We start from the raw sequence: 16,904 nt of genomic DNA, 5'->3' as shown, positions 1-16,904 counted from the left end.
AAAATTTTTATCAGGAAACATGCCTTTAAGACATCTGATTCATATCCCATCTCAGGATCCGTCACGAATTTAAAAAAATAGGGAATTTCTTCACCACTTGGACCAAGTCAAATTTACAGATGCAAATTATGTTTCAATTGAAGCCTATTCCCTCAGTGTTTCTTAAGTGCCCCTATTGCTTCTAGAAACTACAGCAAAACCATGGAGATATGATGAAACGAGTTGTTAAATATATAACAGGATTTATTTAAAGTATACATACTTACAAACTCAGATATGGTCAATTATAAAAATAAACTACACATGATAGTTTACAAGACTTGACAAAAATGTATTACCTACTTATGCTACACTTAAAGAAAAGGGTTTTTCTTGGGAGTAGGCTTGCCAAAAACTTTTCCCTTGTTCTTTTTTGCAATGGCTTTAGAGATCTTGATTTTCTGATTGGCTCTGAAAAAGAAAAATATTTAAATGGTTAGGAAAGGACATTTAAGTAAGACAGGAGAGTATTCAGAGAATTAGAAAGTATGCTTATTAATAAAGAACATAAAAATACTTAGAGCTGTTGTATAATTCTTGGAGGTACGTTGGAACTGACAACACATGAGTTCCTTTATTTTTCACATTATCAAATTTTAACTAAGAAAAAAAGTTGCCAAAAATCCAACACTGTTTCAAGAAAAAAATATTGTATTGAAAGATTTTGTGGACTCCCATACACATTATATTGACTGCTCTTTGTCTCCGACAGGACTGTTTATGTCCTGGAACATTCTGCCATTTGACATTGAAAGCTGCTCCCAAAATGCTGTTTTCACGGTGAACAGCCTCTTTTCAGCAAGTGTTTACTTTTTTGCATGAGTTTGCATTAATGAGCTAGCCACCTCTTCTCTAATAATTCTTACATCAAATTAAGTAACAGCACGCTGTGAGACCACCGTGTACATGGGTACATAAAATCCTTAAATTTGCAGGAATGAACTTTCAGCATTGTAAAATGCTTCTTTTCGCAAGTTTTGTTTTAATGACAACTTTGAAATATAATGACACTTTTGGCTGGTCTGTTCACAGGCATTGCATCCAGCTTTGACTGAGTTCTATTTGATCCTTCAAAAGTATTTTGATTGACCCTTGCAATCCTCTTGATGCTTCATGCTTATGCTTTCATGGTTAAAGCAAGCAATGTATGTAAAAAACAACAATGGTAAAAGTAAATTAATAATTGGAAAAAACTTACGGCGCACGGAATTTATCAGCAGACTTTTTACTTGTATTAGTGAAGGCATCATCAAAGTATGATTTCTTTGTATTTGTTTGTTTTCCATTAGCACCTAAAAAGATGGAATAAAGAAGCAAAATAGGATTAGACTTTGTTACATAACAGCAGATCCATCAGAGGAATTAGCATAAAACTAGAAGTCTAATTTTGCATAGCTGTATAAAATCCAGATTCGGTATCACATTCTAGTTTTTGTGGCAACCAAGAGAACAGCTCTCTATCACAGGACTTTATTTAAATTGAATCATACAGGAACGTAAATCTTTTGTAACTTCCAACCGTCCAAAACTGACCCTTCTCTTGTATATTGGATTTTGTGAGCTCTGGAATTTTTGCAATTTATTACTCATGGTCCCTGTCATTATAATTTTTTACCGATCAATTCCAACTTTATGCTTTCTCAGATTTGGTGGTTTGGCAGTGCTATTTTGGCAAATTTTGGTAATTTTGCATACAAAATGCATCAGACTTTGTACCTACATATACTATCAAAAAGACAAAACAACACCAGTCATTTGAAAATGTATTTTTGACAGACACAGGTCATACAATTAGCACCAAAAATACAAGAAAAGCAGATAAATGTAACTTTTCTCCTCTTAAATTTAGGGTCAACTACGCATCAAACGAAATTTATAGGTACTAAATGTAAAAAATAAATCAATCTTGTTACCGAAAGTTGACTTCTCTCGATAGGCAGTTACTTTTTTCCGTTTCATTTGAGATTTGGCCATTTTAGCATGGACTTTTTGTTCCGCTAGCAGCTTCTTTGTCTCTGGATCCACAACTTTCTTGGACTTTTTACCTTTACGAGAGGCTTCCATTTCTGCTCGTTTTTCTCTGATTTTCCTTCGTAGGTCAGCTGCACAATGAAAATATCATTAATTACACTGATTTATATTTAAATGCTTTTAGACAGCAGAAATATGTTTGTAATTTCACTCTCTACAATTCCATAAAAATTCTCACAGTCCTTTTTACCCCTTACTTTTCTTCTGGCATTCATGCGTTGATGCAAATCCTCAATATAATGTTGGTTCCGTCACACTGATTGTAATAAAGCAATATCAAATTACAAACATGATTTTTAGAAGTCCCGCTAAAGTTGTTTCTTCATTAAATGATTGACTTTGGTGAAAAAGATCTTTTCCAGAGCAGTTTTACGAGTACAAAAGGTATAATTTCGTCCATAAAAATTATAATAGTACTTTCGGGTTGGAGATTACTAATAATTGATAAGACTGATAATTTATTCACACTGCTAGTATATGTATGATGGTAGTCATTACAACTTGCTGATCAAAAATTATTTCTTGTAAAAAACAACTGAAATACCATTACACTGGTTTTTCATTGGTAATCGTGATTACCTCCTGATAGACTTTACTCATTCCAAAAACTTACGTAGCATTACCGTAAAGATCAATAATGCTAACTTAAAAAAAAAAAAAAAAAAAAATGGAACAAAAAATGAATACCCTTGGCTTTTTTCCTTTTTTGACCAGTTTGAAACCAGTCTCTAGGTTTTTCAATGCCTTTGACAAGATTTTCAGCCTTATTTGCTGCATTTTCTACTTTAGCCAATTGCCGCTCTTCATATTCTTCCTTCATTATTTTTTCTACTTCAGGACTTAATGCAGAGACGCGTTCTTTATACTTGTCGATGATATCTAGAAGTAAAAAAAAGTTAAAAGATAACAAAATTTATTAAGGAAAATTTTAAAAATTTTAAGATGAAACTTCAAAAATATCTGCCGATACATTAAGTGCGTTTTGATTAAAATTGAATCCGGTTGAAACCATCTAATCAATTGTCACATCATTTTTAAAATGCTGCAATGGATTTGTCAAATTCTCACAAAGATTTTTTAGAGTTTTTAGCTTAGCTGATTATTAAAAGGAGCATTACATTGCATCATTATTAAGTTTTTTTAGTCTGTTTTAAAACCATTGATTACTATTTGACACAAGGCTGTAAATTAGGGAACTCCGACCATCAAATTATGACAGTATTCAAGGGGTTCAATCCATTAACTTTCTAAAACCTGAACCGAAGTCACCGATACAATACCTTGAGGGATAGATCTACTCTTAACAGAGTTCTTGGCTCTTTTCACGATTTCTCTGAAAATTTTCCTCTCACTCTCGCAGACAATGGAGACTGATACACCAGCTCTGCCAGCACGAGCTGTTCGACCGACTCGATGAATGTACTTGTCAACTCCAGTTGGCATCATAAAATTGATCACCTAGAAATCAAAGAGAGAACATCATGCATACTTAAAAAATACAAAAAAGAAAAACAACAACAACAACAGCAAAGCGAATTAAGGACAATCCCTCACTCTGAATTTTGATTAAAAAAATCCTAAAAAGTATCATTAAAGATATGTTTATAGGCGCACTGAAGCACAAATATTTAAAAAATATTTTGTGAACAAACTGAAAATCAGTGTGAGAGATGTCATGACTTTCTACTTTCTTGCTCCCCTTGCGGCTAAAGGAAATATTGTCATCCTACTTCAGGTTCAAGGTTAATTTTAAAGGGAAAACACTGATGAGTTAATATACGAAACTCTTGATAAAACTGATTGCAAATAAGGAGTTACTTTCACTGACATTCTTGAATGATTAAAACAATATTTGATCAAGTCTACTTTCAGGTAAGCTTATCTGAATAAATGCTTTAAAAAACAATACAATTAATTTCTGAATCATGCCAGTTTTCACAAAAAGAAATAGAAGAAATGGTCACGACAAATGTTATTTTTCTTATAATACTCACAGTTTTTACTCCTCTTATATCTAAACCACGGGCAGCAACATCTGTAGCTACTAATATATCTAATTCTTCATCCTTAAATTTCTTCAGATTCTCCAAACGTTGTGGCTGAGTTAAATTTCCATGTAACTCTCCAACCTGCAATACAAATAAGCGCATACATGAAGACCTAGAAACTTCGTGATTATTTTTCAAACCTTTTTCGATGTCCTGGTATGATCTTGGGAACATAGGTTATGGGTTGAGAATGTGAGATTTAGGTTTCTAAGATTCATGATCAAGTCCGCCTCTGCAATAAATAACAAGTTGCAATAGGACATTTTCAGCATGTTTTTAGACTCCATTGCGATAGAAAAATTTGTGAAAATAAGGGAAAAATTTTGTGAAAAAATGAAAGAAATTCAAGAACCAAGGTCAAAATTGTTTTAAGTCCAAACTTTGTAGACAGTTCTAGTCAGTTTGCTGATATCAATTTATCATCAGTTGATGCTGGTGTCTGCTGTCAGTTTGCCACTGTGAGGCCAAAGGTACACTCTAGTGTAGAGCTCATGAGTTTAACATTGCACGCAACACATTAAAACAAACACAAATGCATATGTGTGTGTATATAACATATATAACATGTATACGAATATGTATTTGTGTATCTTCTACACAAATAAGTGGAAAGAGGCATAATCATGGGTGGCAGTAGCCACCTCCAAACAAAGTCTAAACTCGGCAACAATGGAAGCAGTCTGAAGAAAAGGTGGCAGCCAACCATAGACACAAGGAACTCCCTCATACTGGAAATTGATGATACAATTTGAGAGAGATGGAGATGGGTAAGAACACTCGTTCGTGCTCCAGTTCCAGGCTAAGGTAAGCAAAAGAATGCGATTTGTGTAAAACTTTGAATTTAAAAATAAATTCGTTTTGAGATACCCTGAAATGGACCTTGATATCCTTTGAATTAAAATAAGAGAGAGCATTAATTGATTGGAATGTGAACTGGTATCTTACCTTAAGTCCTAATAGTCCCAAGAGAATATGAACTTTATGTGCTTGAGCTTTTGTGGCGACAAACACAATTGTATGATCCCGGAATGTTCTGCAAACTAAAGCTGCTAAAATTGCCTCACGATCATCTTCTTTATCTTTCCGTAATCTGGAAAGTAAAAAAAGGGTTAAAAATAAATATTTCTTTGGTTTGAGGGTTGCTTCTATGAGAGGAATCTCATCAAACTACAATTTCAATGAATTAAAAAGTGGAAGAAGGCTTTTAATTTGGGTAATTATATGAAGATCTAATCATCTGACTGCTGAGTAATCATTAGCTTCAACAGGGTGAATTAGTATGTAAAGAAATGGATATTCAAAAAATGAAGGATTTTTTCCTTTCGGATGAAAGTGGCCTGATGCCAAAGTAATTTAGTGCTGCTTCAGAAATTATTACTGTAAGTTTGTAAATAAAAATGATTTGAATGAAACTGGAAGCAGACAACTGGGAATAACTTCCTTTTCCCTTTCCTTGAGTTCCCCCAAAATCAAATTGTTAACACCCTCGAAGTTCTATGAGGCTCAGACAAACACAAGAAAACCACCATTGAGTGAATATTGACGGTGAAGTTGCAAAAAAACGTACCTCGGTTACAGTGTTTCTAAATCTCAACTCCTATTTAATTTTTCAAAAGGAGACCAACCAACATCACGGCTTGAATTTTTCACATAATGTTCCTCACATAGAGCAGAAGAATCTTTTAAGTTTCAAAAAAATGACATCAGGTAGTTTTTCATGTAGAAAATAAAGAATGGCAGGAGGAGTGCACTGTCCCAAACCGAGATATACGTTTCTGCAGTTTTGACATTGATGAGTGATATAATTACAGGTAGGATCAAGCTTGTGTAAAAAAAGTACAGATGGAGTGGTGGTTTACAAACTCAAACAAGGTTTCATAGAGAAAAATATTGTATTGACTTACCGAATGAATTCTTGCCTTAAGTTAAATGCAACATCCTTATTACTATCAACAAAAATTTTGACCGGTTTTGTCAGGGAAAGAGAAACTAGATCTTGAACTTCTTCTGTCATTGTGGCGGAGAACAATAAAGTTTGACGAGTTCTTGAGCACATTTTGATAATTTCTGTCATCTGATCTTTGAAATTTTCATCCAGCATTCTAGAGAAATAAGAGATAATGAACATGAGAATAGCATTATTTGAAATTTCTGAGGTCTTCATCACAAACTCCATTTTGAATTTGCTAAACTTTGTGTGAGGGGGGTGGTTGGTAGGTTTTTGAATAATGAAGAACGAGGGCTTTGCTGACACATATTCAAATTGTATTCACTAAATTTCATTTGGTGTTTCACACGTACATATATAATTCTAAAGTTCCAAGTATATGCTAAGAGCTAGCACGGGTCCGGGCCGTGGAGAGAGGGGGTACGGGTCTTTGCCGTGGATACAAACGGGTCTAGGCCGTGTAGGAATACGGGTCTGAGCTGTGATGAATACAGGTCTGGGCCGTGGATAAATACGGGTTTAAGGAGCCGAGGACCGGACAAGAAGTCTCTTTCACATTCTGACTAATTCTGTGTGTCTGGCCTATGCCCTGGCCACTATTTATAGTCGGTCGCCGACTCCCCACCAGGCTGGTTTGCACAGCTTTGCGATAGGGAACCGAGCAATCGAACTGCAACTAGCGGCCGAAGTTGGAATTGCTTCAAGCAGGCGCATCACGCCACGCGCATCACTGAGAGTATGTATGCGAGTACCGCGCCGCCACATTTGCATCTCTGTACTCAGTAACATCTTCCAATGTTCTTCAGTTACATATAAAATTGTATCATTAAATTGGAGGATTGCCTACCTTTGAGAATATACCCAAATGGTTAATATAAAGGCCTGCAGATGATCCACACCTATTTTCCGATTTTACACACACAAAAATTGTAGTGCAGGTAATATGTAGAACTTTTTAATCATGTATTATACATATAAGTAAAGGTTAGCAGATAAAAATCAGGGTGTGGATTGTCTGCCGGCACCTTAAATACAAAACAATGAAATACATCAACTGAAAATGACTCAGCAATGGAGAGAATTAATGCAATATTCAGTTTCGCTCAGCATACTGTGGCTGCTTTACTTGCTAAAGACCTGGTAAACAAGGAGGCATATTTTTCTAAACCTCAAGCATTGGCAAGCAGCAACAGTAGCAAGAAAATTGTGTCATCTAATGGGTGAATATCCGAGCCAGACAAAAAACATTAAATAAAGTTAAACATGCATAGAAAAATATGCTTAAAAAATGAAAACCCACCTATCAGCTTCATCAAGTACCAAAATTTCTACATCAATTAGAGTAAATGAAGGCGTGTTTTTCAAGTGATCGATTAAACGACCAGGAGTGGCAATGACAATATCTGGGTTTTTCCTGAGAACTGCTTCCTGGAATCAAAGAAAACAAATCGTGGATTCTATAGAAAAATATTGGGTGGTTGATGGTAAAATGGTACAGTATACATATTGGGTAATGGCTCTTAGTATCTACCTTCTTCTTACTAGGGTTCTGAAAAATTGAGATCTTCTGAATTTCATGCCCTCTGTAGCATTTAGTAGGTAATAGGGTATATGGGGTTTAAATATGTTTTTCGTAATAAAAAATCTCAACTGATGCAGCAATTTAAAAGCAACTTACAACATATAGTTGAATCACTAAATTTAAAAAGGGCACATGTCCAGAAAACCAAATTGTTCAGGAGACACAAAAAACTGTTTATTTCGTGGTACATATTTTTTGGAAAGTTGTTATGTTTACAAAAACCGGCGCAGGGCGAAGCGGAGCGCCGGTTTTTTTAAACATAACAACTTTCCGAAAAATATCTACCACGAAATAAACAGTTTTTTGTGTCTCCTGAACAATTCGGTTTTCTGGACACGTGCCCTTTTTGTATTTAGTGATTCAGTTGACGATTTTATGAAGTAAAAAATTTGAGGAGAAAATAATTAAAAGATCTTATAATACATCCAAGAACAAAAAAAGTACATACTAGTTGTATTTGATGGTTCAGTTACACTAGTCACAAAATTAAGTTTTGACAATTTAAACATATATGCTTAAATTGACAAAAACTAAGAGGATCGGGTCAACGTTAAGTTTCTACGTCCAACATTAACAGAGATATTGCTCATTGAAAAACACGGCGTACGACACCATCCACCGCGGTGGAGCATATTACGTTTTATCAATCAATGATACACACTATTTGCACTGGTTGCTGGACATAAAACACCGATGAAATCAAGGTGGAAGAAACTATGATATGCATTATTACGGTGGATGACGTCATACGCCATGTTCTTAGATGGACAGAACCTGTGTTAATTGGGCGTAAAAATTTAACATTATGACAGATCTCATTAAACTTTGCTAAACTATAAGAAGGAACTATCAAAACATGATTCAGACTAGCGCAACTGACCGCTACCTTGGTGACAAGAGAATAAAAATGAAAGAGGTGCATGCAGAATGACTTTTTGTTTGAAAAATAAATCCTGAAAATGATCAACAAACCTGGTATTTAAGTTCAAGGCCACCAACTGACAGACCGATTTCTATACTGGTAAACTGAGCTAATTGTTTGGACACTTGGTACACTTGAACACCCAGTTCTCGAGTAGGAACCAACACCAAGACTCTAAAATAAGAGAGAATGAATAAACTAGCTTAGTTTTTCAAACAATTTCGCCATGGCAAAAAAAAACTTGTATTTCTTCCTGTCTGCACAAGACCTTAGGAGGTCAGATTCTTCAACCGGCGTGTGCAGCATAACAGAAAAAAAAAGATGAGAAATTTAGAAGGCTAAGAGCGGCATGCGCCAGATGTCACTCTCCATTGCTGAAAAATTCAGCTCCATCAATACAGTGGCGTGCGGTGGGTTTAGTGACAGGGCAAGCTCTAGTGTTCGCCATCCGGGGGGGGTTTAACGTAGCCTCTTTCCCCTCCTCAGGGAGCCTCCCTAGAAAATTCTTAAAATTTTACTCTATTTGCTCTGTTTTGCGGATGAAATCTGATGGAACTTCTTGAAAAACTGTGGTTTCATTTCTTTCTCTCTTACTTATGATTTCGTTTACTCACCTTGTTTCGAATGTTATTGAGCATTGGAGGACGGCTCCATGCTCTTAAATCCTAATTTTGCCATGCCACTTATTTGAGGTATCATAGTCTTTATTCTATGGCATTTAGAATTTTTTGAGTTACTTAAAATTCCCCCAAAAAACAGCTTTCTGCGTTTAAGACATGATTGTGAATTGTCTAATTCGTCACCAATAGATCCAAGTGAGCGACATTTTATAGAATTTAAGGGCATTTGCTCCGGAGGAGCAATTATAACCGCGACGGAAAGAGGGAACAAGATAGCGCATCGGAGGCAGAAGCAGCGCGCTGCGGTGACGGGCCAAGAGATGGCCAAGAGAAGCGAGCTGCGATCGCGCAGCGAAGGGCTCGGACTCGGAACGTACCGCACTCCCCGCCTGCCTTGATTCCGCCGCTGAGCAGTGGCGCTCCGCTCAGCTGATCGCAAGCGACTCTCCAGCGCATGAGTTGGCCCGTGTTCAGGCCGCGCAGCGCGCTGCGCCACCTCCATCCTCTCTGCCGCTTTCCTACTTTCGTGGCTCTATACGTATTTCTGTCTCTTTCTCTTTCTGTTTTTAATGCAATTTACTTACTGAACACCTTATAAATTATATTTGCTAAAATGTAAAACATGTAAAAGGTGTAATTTTCTTCTTTCTCTTGAAATCTTTGGGCAAGCAGTGCTTGCCTTGCTTATCCGGACCGCACGCCACTGCATCAATAGCATCAACACCATCGCCAATTGCTATAACAGTTTCAGAGCGAGTTATGTCAGACTCCATTAGTGTAAGTATATATGCACGAAAATCTGACCATCTAGATACACTCCTTATCATTTGTTTTGATATTGATTCTATCCGTTTAGTGGAGATAGACTTTCTAAAATATTGCCAGTTTCAGTGTGTGCACCCAGTCATTGGAGTGTCTGGCTATTAGGGCTATGAACACAAGTAAACCTTAGACGCTATGCCGGGACCTAGGGACATGTCCAGCCATGAGGTGTGTTCGGCTAAAGTAAGTATGCATTTGCAGAGGTTTTACAATTGAGGTTTATTTGTTGCAAACGGAGTAATTTTACAGCTTATGTCTATAAACTTTACTTCAACCAGCTTTGTAAAGTGCCCTGCTAAGAATCTGACAATTTCCCAACAAACCCAATGAGAAGTTTCGTGATCATCATTCATAGAACTGTTATTGAAAGGATTCAATGCCAATTCCTTCTCGGTGAAAATCAGGCATAATGCTTTTCCCTGGAAATTGGAAGAGTGGCATTAAAGTCTGACTAAAAAAAGACGCAGACAATATCTAACAGAATTTTACCTTGTTACAGCTGTGTCATTCACAGGTCTGAATAATAATCTCTCAAGAACAGGTAACATGTACGCAGCAGTTTTTCCTGTACCAGTCGCTGCACAACCACAAACATCTCGACCAAGGAGAACCGTGGGAATTGTTGCTGCTTGAATAGGTGTTGGTTGAACATAATTTAGCTGACCAATAGCCTAGATTTAGCAAAAACAAACAGGTACCTAAAATTAGATGGATTTCAGAGATTTTTGTAATGTTAAGAGTTTTTGCAGTTTTACTCATTTTTTTTCGATTTTCATTACTTTTAAAGACAAGACTTCAATTATTTTCCTCAAAAAAGAAGGGCTCTTAGAGAGTGAATTTAATAATTTTGAACCATGATAAATTGAAAGAAAAATTTCTCATTACAAAGATTAAATGGAGTAGTGATGTATGTAATTAAATATAAACAAGAAAAAAAACACTAAAAAATGGCCCGAACTGTATGTAACAAGGTGGAGAAATGGTGCTGGGTCCATACCATTTTGAGGGGAAAACAAAGCCAAAAAATTCCAAAAATTTATCAATTAGAGTCAAAAATTTTGTTGCTATAATGAGTACCAGTACAAGACTGAGGGGGGGGGGGGGGATGTTCAGCTCAGTAAGCGAATCTCAGTGGTGGAATTTTTTGGCTTTGTTTTCCCCGCGCAATGGTGTGGACCTGGACCCAGCGCCATTTCTCCACCCTGATTCAGTAAATATAATACATATCCACTCATACTGATTGAAATTAGCCAAAGGTACCTGGTTAAAAAAAAGCCTGATTATGTTCTTTACACAAGACAAAAATATTACAGCAAGGCTAACCAACATAGTTGAACACCGCCTGATTGAGGATGGCGGGTAAAGAGGTCCATGCGAAGTTTCAGTTTCATCACTGAGCAACTGAACGCTAAAAACTGCATTTTTAAACCTTCAGAGATATTTCTAAAAAATAAATGTCTTTTTTTTTTTTTTGACCTGTTTTCTAATTTTTTATAATTTCAACCATTTCTCTACCACTGGCCAATTAACATTCCGTCAACATCACAAAGGCTGATGAGCTTGTCATTACTCTAAAGAAGATCGGCTTACACACCTTCATCAAAGGTCTGGATAAATTCATTTGATAAAACGTAGTATTTTCATCGAAAGGAGGAGCATCATCGAAGAATTCATCATTTTCGTCATCTTCCTGTTCCACTGTTATGCCATTGTGATTCTCGTCATCACTATCTTGGAACTTTCTCTGAGCCGCTAATTTTTTTCGTTTTTTCTTACCGATTAATTTCTCTTTCAATTTAATATCATCTGCAAATCAATAAATCAGTAGTTAAATCAAAATCTAAAAAAAGCTAAGAAGCAACAAAAAAAAAAAAAAATGAGCTAAATATTTCAAAGAGTACCTAAGATTTTGAAGAGGACGGGAACTTCACACTGAGGACGGATAGTCCTCTCAATTGCAGAAAAAATATCTACGTTTTAGATGAAGTCAGCGCCAGTAGTACAGCCAACATGCTTACATTATAGCTATATATTCAAATTTATTCATTCAAAATTACAAATCGAGGGCTAGGAAACACTTCAATTTTTGCGAAAATGAGTTAGCAACTTGACTGCATTTTACAGTATAAAATATGCAAGCTGATATTTTTAGTTTTTTCCAACTCCATATGGGAGCTCTTTAGTGATGCCGTTATGTTGAAGAAAAATTGCAAATCTAACCTCAAAATCACAAAACAGGCAAATTTTTTTCCTTGTTCTGTAGAATGATCAGTTTGCAGATAAGCAGAATTGTTCTTCAGCCACTGATACTTAATTTTAGTACATGCACTAATGATGAAACTAGAAAAACATGTGTCTCCACTGTGTTTCCATTTGTTTCCGAGGAAAATACCCTATTGCATTCTCCCATGATGTCGGACCCAGACCTGAGACCTTGTGGAGAGCACCGATCACAGGTCGTAGATCACCAAAATATATGCCATTCAAATTCATGTGTATCAGTATTTCCACCTTTTTAAGATGTTTTGATTTTTGAGTAGTTATATCTTTCTAACGTTAAAAGATATATTGACCAATTTTTTTGCATTTAGTAGACTTATTAGAACTAATAATCTGCGAAAAAAAATTGAGCTTTGTTTTCTCAAGAAAATATTACTTGATATCTTAGCGGGAATTCTTAAGTGAATGTTTTGGTAAAGGCAAAGAATGATCAGAAGAAATTTCATTCAATAGCGGTGACTGGCTGTCCTTCGAAAAGATAAGAACAACAAGTAATTTGCACAGGCTCCTCTAGCCTAACTTCTATCCCTCATTCCTTCCTAGAGCCCTCAGGAGCCCCCCCCCCCCCCCCCCATAAATTTATGCTCTTTACTTGCTAACAGCTTCCATATATAAGGTTCAGGACAAAAAACTTAAAACAACTTCTTTTTATTTGAAAACAAAAACAAAAGTAATTTGCGAGATCACAATTAAAGGAAAGTGTTTCTCAAATTTCATTACATTTCGCAAAAGCACTACATTTTTTGTGTACTTCATAAAATAATATATTCTTTCATTTACTTACTTTCTCCTTGTATCTCTTTGTAGCTTACTGAGTAACGTACTATGGTGCTTCCAGATTTGTAGTAGATAAATATTCATGCTTACCATGTTTCAGTTCATCTTCTGAAAGAACTATTTCATCATCTGAATCTTTGCCTTTTCTTAGATTAGAAAGTTCAGGATCGGCATTGTTCTCTTCTTCTATCTCATCTTCTTCTTCTGCCTGTGGATACATACTTAGATTAGAAATTGCTTGATTTCTTAAAATATTAAGGTATTTAAAACGTCTTAAAACCGACAAAAAACACTGAATCCTTAAAGTATAGAAAACGGAAGCAAAAGTAATGGCACACATCATTAATATACTAACTTGATCACTAGGACACATTCATATGATCAATTCCAAACTTACTTCTGTGATGATCTTTTTATCTACTTACTTGGATAGGTAACTTGGCAAAAATGACTACTACAAATCTAAATGCAGACCTGAGTAATTCATATCTGCAGCAAAGGATCAAAAAACTGAAACTAAACATTCACCGATTCGATTAATCAGGGGAAAACAACGTCACAGCTCCATTGCCTGCAGCATCTTTTGCAAATCTAAAAGCCCTGTATCTTGGGCCTGGTGTTCAATATCATAGCCAATTTCATTATTTACAAAATTAAATCTCTTACAAAATATGCCCAGAATGCAATAAAAAAAAAAGAAAAAAAAGGAAACGTCTATTTTTCCTTTATTGTTACCTAATTACATTTTTTTAGTTCTTATCTAAGTTCAAATATGTAAACTTGTGAATAAACAATTCATTTAAAATGATGTATGATAATAATTTAGTATGGACAAGACCACCTAGCAATAGATTTGACCGTGCATCGAGAGAAAGAAATTATTTGGGTGGTTTCCAAAATACTCTCAGGCTTTCAAGACAGTGATAAATATATATGGATTATAACAGAGTCAAATGTGAGATTAGCTTTGTTTTACTTTGGTAATTTCTATCCAAAGGCAAAAAAATCAGGGCATAAATCTAGGGATACCTACTGGAAAGTGGTGAATATTTTCTCGTTTCTTCATTTGAAAATAATTGCCTTCCTCTGAGTAAAAATTTAAGAATTATGATGAGAAAATATGAAAAATTGAAAATAAGAAAGTTCTTACCACGCCTTTTAAATTTCTTCGAGCTTTTTGTATCTTATCATCTGTTTTACTCCTGACTTTGCGACGGACATACTTTGTTAAATCATCCCAGGTATCCTTGTTATACTCTTTGGCGGAAGATACAAACTGAAAGTCCGGAGCGAAGTATTTCTTCTGGACTTTTTTCTTCTTCGGTTGAAACTAAATAAAAACAACAAATTCCAAATAAGAATATTAACATCTGCGGAATGGTTTTGCTTTGTCTGGTTTGAGCTCATAAACTCGGATTAATTAATCAACTTTGCTTCAGTAAAGGAACTTGAAGTTGAGAATCAATGGAGGGAAAGGTTATGAGCAATTAAAGTGATGATATCTTATGAAGAAGGGGCATGTATGTACCAAGAAAGACTGCATCAATCCTTACCACTGAAAGAATCACCCAAACCACTAGTTTGTAAATCTCTGCAAGGCTTAGCAAAGAGGTTGTAGCTGAATTCTCCAGAGCGTAGCTAAAGGGGCCATGGGAGGGGACTGGCTCCCAAAATGTCATGATTGCCATGTGATCACTCAATACCAGTTTACCCACGTCAAGGGTAATAGACCCTTGCATACCCCACCTTCTGCAAAATTTTCTAGCCATGCTCGGGTCAACTCTAGATTTTTCACTTTTTTGAGGACACAAAATATGAGTGGACAGCAGTTTCTTATTTAGTGACTTGAAGGTCAGAACTTTATCATAGATGCTGATTTTTTTCATGATTTCACTGTCTTTGACTTGCACTTTAAGATCTGGATTTAAGGAGATGGATGGTAAGCTTCAGAGCCCTTTGCAGTGCAAGGTAAATCAATTTCAAAAGAAATGTTGGACACATTTTTTTACTAAATACAAAAGCTGTAACATGGCTCCTTGCAACATGGTGCTTGTGCTGAGGGCTCAAGCCTGCACTTGCGCGTCATCGACGAGCCAATAAGTCAAACGAACGACTCAGGTTCGTTCTCAACACTGTCCATATTTTTTAAGTCTTTTTTCCCCTTTTGCTATTCTTTCTGTGTCTTGTCGAGCCCTTTCATTTGATAGAATAGCCAACTCAGACTATATATCGAAATTCAGTCAAGGACAGACCCTTTCTCTCTTTATTGACTACGTCTTTCATTTTTGGGAGGGTCAACGACTGCCCCCCCCCCCAAAGAGCACCCACTGTTGTGTTGTGTAGGTGGTCTGCACGAGATCTCTTTCCATAGAGAGACCACAGGCGACCACTGTCCGACGCAACAGTCCCCCTGGAGCCTTGTGAAGTCAGCTCGAGATATCTCTAATTAGGGACGTCCCGTCGGCTGATATCACAACGCTCCAGCTACGTCCCCTTATAGACCCGTAAACAGGGTCATCACAACTAGTTCTACAGGACCCTGAACTTCCGCGAGAGCAAATGTGAAAATCTGTAGGCACTTACTAGTGCTGAAACTTCTGTTGGGATCCTTGCAACTAACATGTACCAAACGTCAGAAAAAATCAGTAAACCACAAATATCTGCCTTAAATCGGTCTTGCTTATTCATATGGAAGAGAGGCAAGCCATTCCTTACTAAAGAGGGTCGGAAAATGTCAAGAATCTACTTATGTTTCAAATATTTTAGCCACCATACTGTTGAGTTTTCAACTATCAGTTGAATCTACTCAGTTTTAGAGCAGGTGATGGATGGGTTGAGTCAAAGGGGAGGATCCTTAAATTTTAAGAGGATTTTATGATAGGTTGCGCTACGATCAGCGGTGATACCAGTAATTCATCCTGCAGAGCTCATCCCTGATCAGTGGTAAAAATTGCAGATCAGTCAAAAAATTGGACAAAGTTATAATCAATCTGATACGCTGGCCTTCACTCAGCAACCCAGTACATTCCAAGAGTTTAAGTTGCCCTCTACAGAAGTTGTGGAGGACTAGAGCTATTTGCACACCTAGAAATGGACATGCTGGCATCTTGTGCTTGTTCTGAGTTTTCCTGGTTCATTGTTTTTGAGTATCTAGCTTTTGAAGTTAAATTATTTGATGAAAATTATGAACAAATTAAATTCCACAAGGTTTTGCAGTAACGACAGATAGATAGAAAGGAAATCTTACATCTTCGTTGTCATCCGATTCGTCTGAGTAGTCCGACACTTGTTCATTTTCATCCAATGATTTGAGTGTATCGATTTTCTGCATCATAGACATTTTGGCAGATTTCTTCTTCATTATTGAACAGATTAACAGTTACTCTATGTATAAAAGTGAAATACCACAAACTAACTCCAACCCGCGCAGTTAATTTACAATGAAATGAAGTAAATAAATACTGAAATTTGAATCAATGGTCAATGCTCTTTTATGAATTTTGAGGTTAACTTATGAGCATGGTGAGGAGTTTCATTGATTGGTTGAACACCTGGAGCGGGGTTTACTCACAAACGGATTGTGATTGGTCCATGGACGTCAAGAAAAATAGCGCGGTTTTTTAAAATGACGGAACTCTCATCCGACCGTAAGGGTCATCAGGCCACCAGTGGCACTTGTCAGATTGATTGAACCCATGCACAGAAAATATTTCGACTGCATAGCATTGAAGAACCAAGATGGTGGACGGTCCTCTGTCTTCCGAAAGTTTTCCGACTAAATGAGACCAAAATTCAGCAGATGTAAACCAAGCCACGTTATAAGTTAGGGAAAAAA

At 36.4% G+C, this 16,904-nt stretch overlaps 1 protein-coding gene across 1 annotated transcript; it reads right to left on the bottom strand.

Moving 5' to 3' along the window:
- Positions 1-222: 222 nt before the first annotated feature.
- Rs1 (Dead-box helicase Rs1) lies at positions 223-16,582 on the bottom strand. Its single transcript, XM_019052197.2, has 15 exons — positions 16,317-16,582; positions 14,220-14,399; positions 13,160-13,277; positions 11,607-11,818; positions 10,502-10,683; positions 8,621-8,744; positions 7,367-7,494; positions 6,023-6,220; positions 5,064-5,208; positions 4,065-4,199; positions 3,351-3,528; positions 2,758-2,949; positions 1,953-2,141; positions 1,238-1,331; positions 223-450 (listed from the first exon to the last, which is right to left on the bottom strand). Exons 1-15 carry the CDS (start codon positions 16,428-16,430, stop codon positions 354-356), a joined length of 2,286 nt encoding a protein of 761 aa, XP_018907742.1. The 5' UTR covers positions 16,431-16,582; the 3' UTR covers positions 223-353.
- Positions 16,583-16,904: the final 322 nt, after the last annotated feature.

This window comes from Bemisia tabaci, chromosome 5 (assembly GCF_918797505.1).
Source record: "Bemisia tabaci chromosome 5, PGI_BMITA_v3".
Classification (NCBI taxonomy): Eukaryota; Metazoa; Arthropoda; class Insecta; order Hemiptera; family Aleyrodidae; genus Bemisia; species Bemisia tabaci.
The sequence above is the reverse complement of the archived record's forward strand: the minus strand, read 5'-3'. Positions and strand labels throughout refer to the sequence as shown.

What these genes read in the sequence shown, in the direction of transcription:
- Rs1 (XM_019052197.2), bottom strand. Translation starts at nt 16,430, where the DNA reads ATGAAGAAGAAATCTGCCAAAATGTCTATGATGCAGAAAATCGATACA. An exon ending in AGAAGATGAACTGAAACATG is followed by an intron (nt 11,819 to 13,159) that starts GTAAGCATGAAT and finishes ATTGATTTGCAG; the next exon opens with ATGATATTAAATTGAAAGAG. An exon ending in ATATAAGAGGAGTAAAAACT is followed by an intron (nt 3,529 to 4,064) that starts GTGAGTATTATA and finishes TTTGATTTCTAG; the next exon opens with GTGATCAATTTTATGATGCC.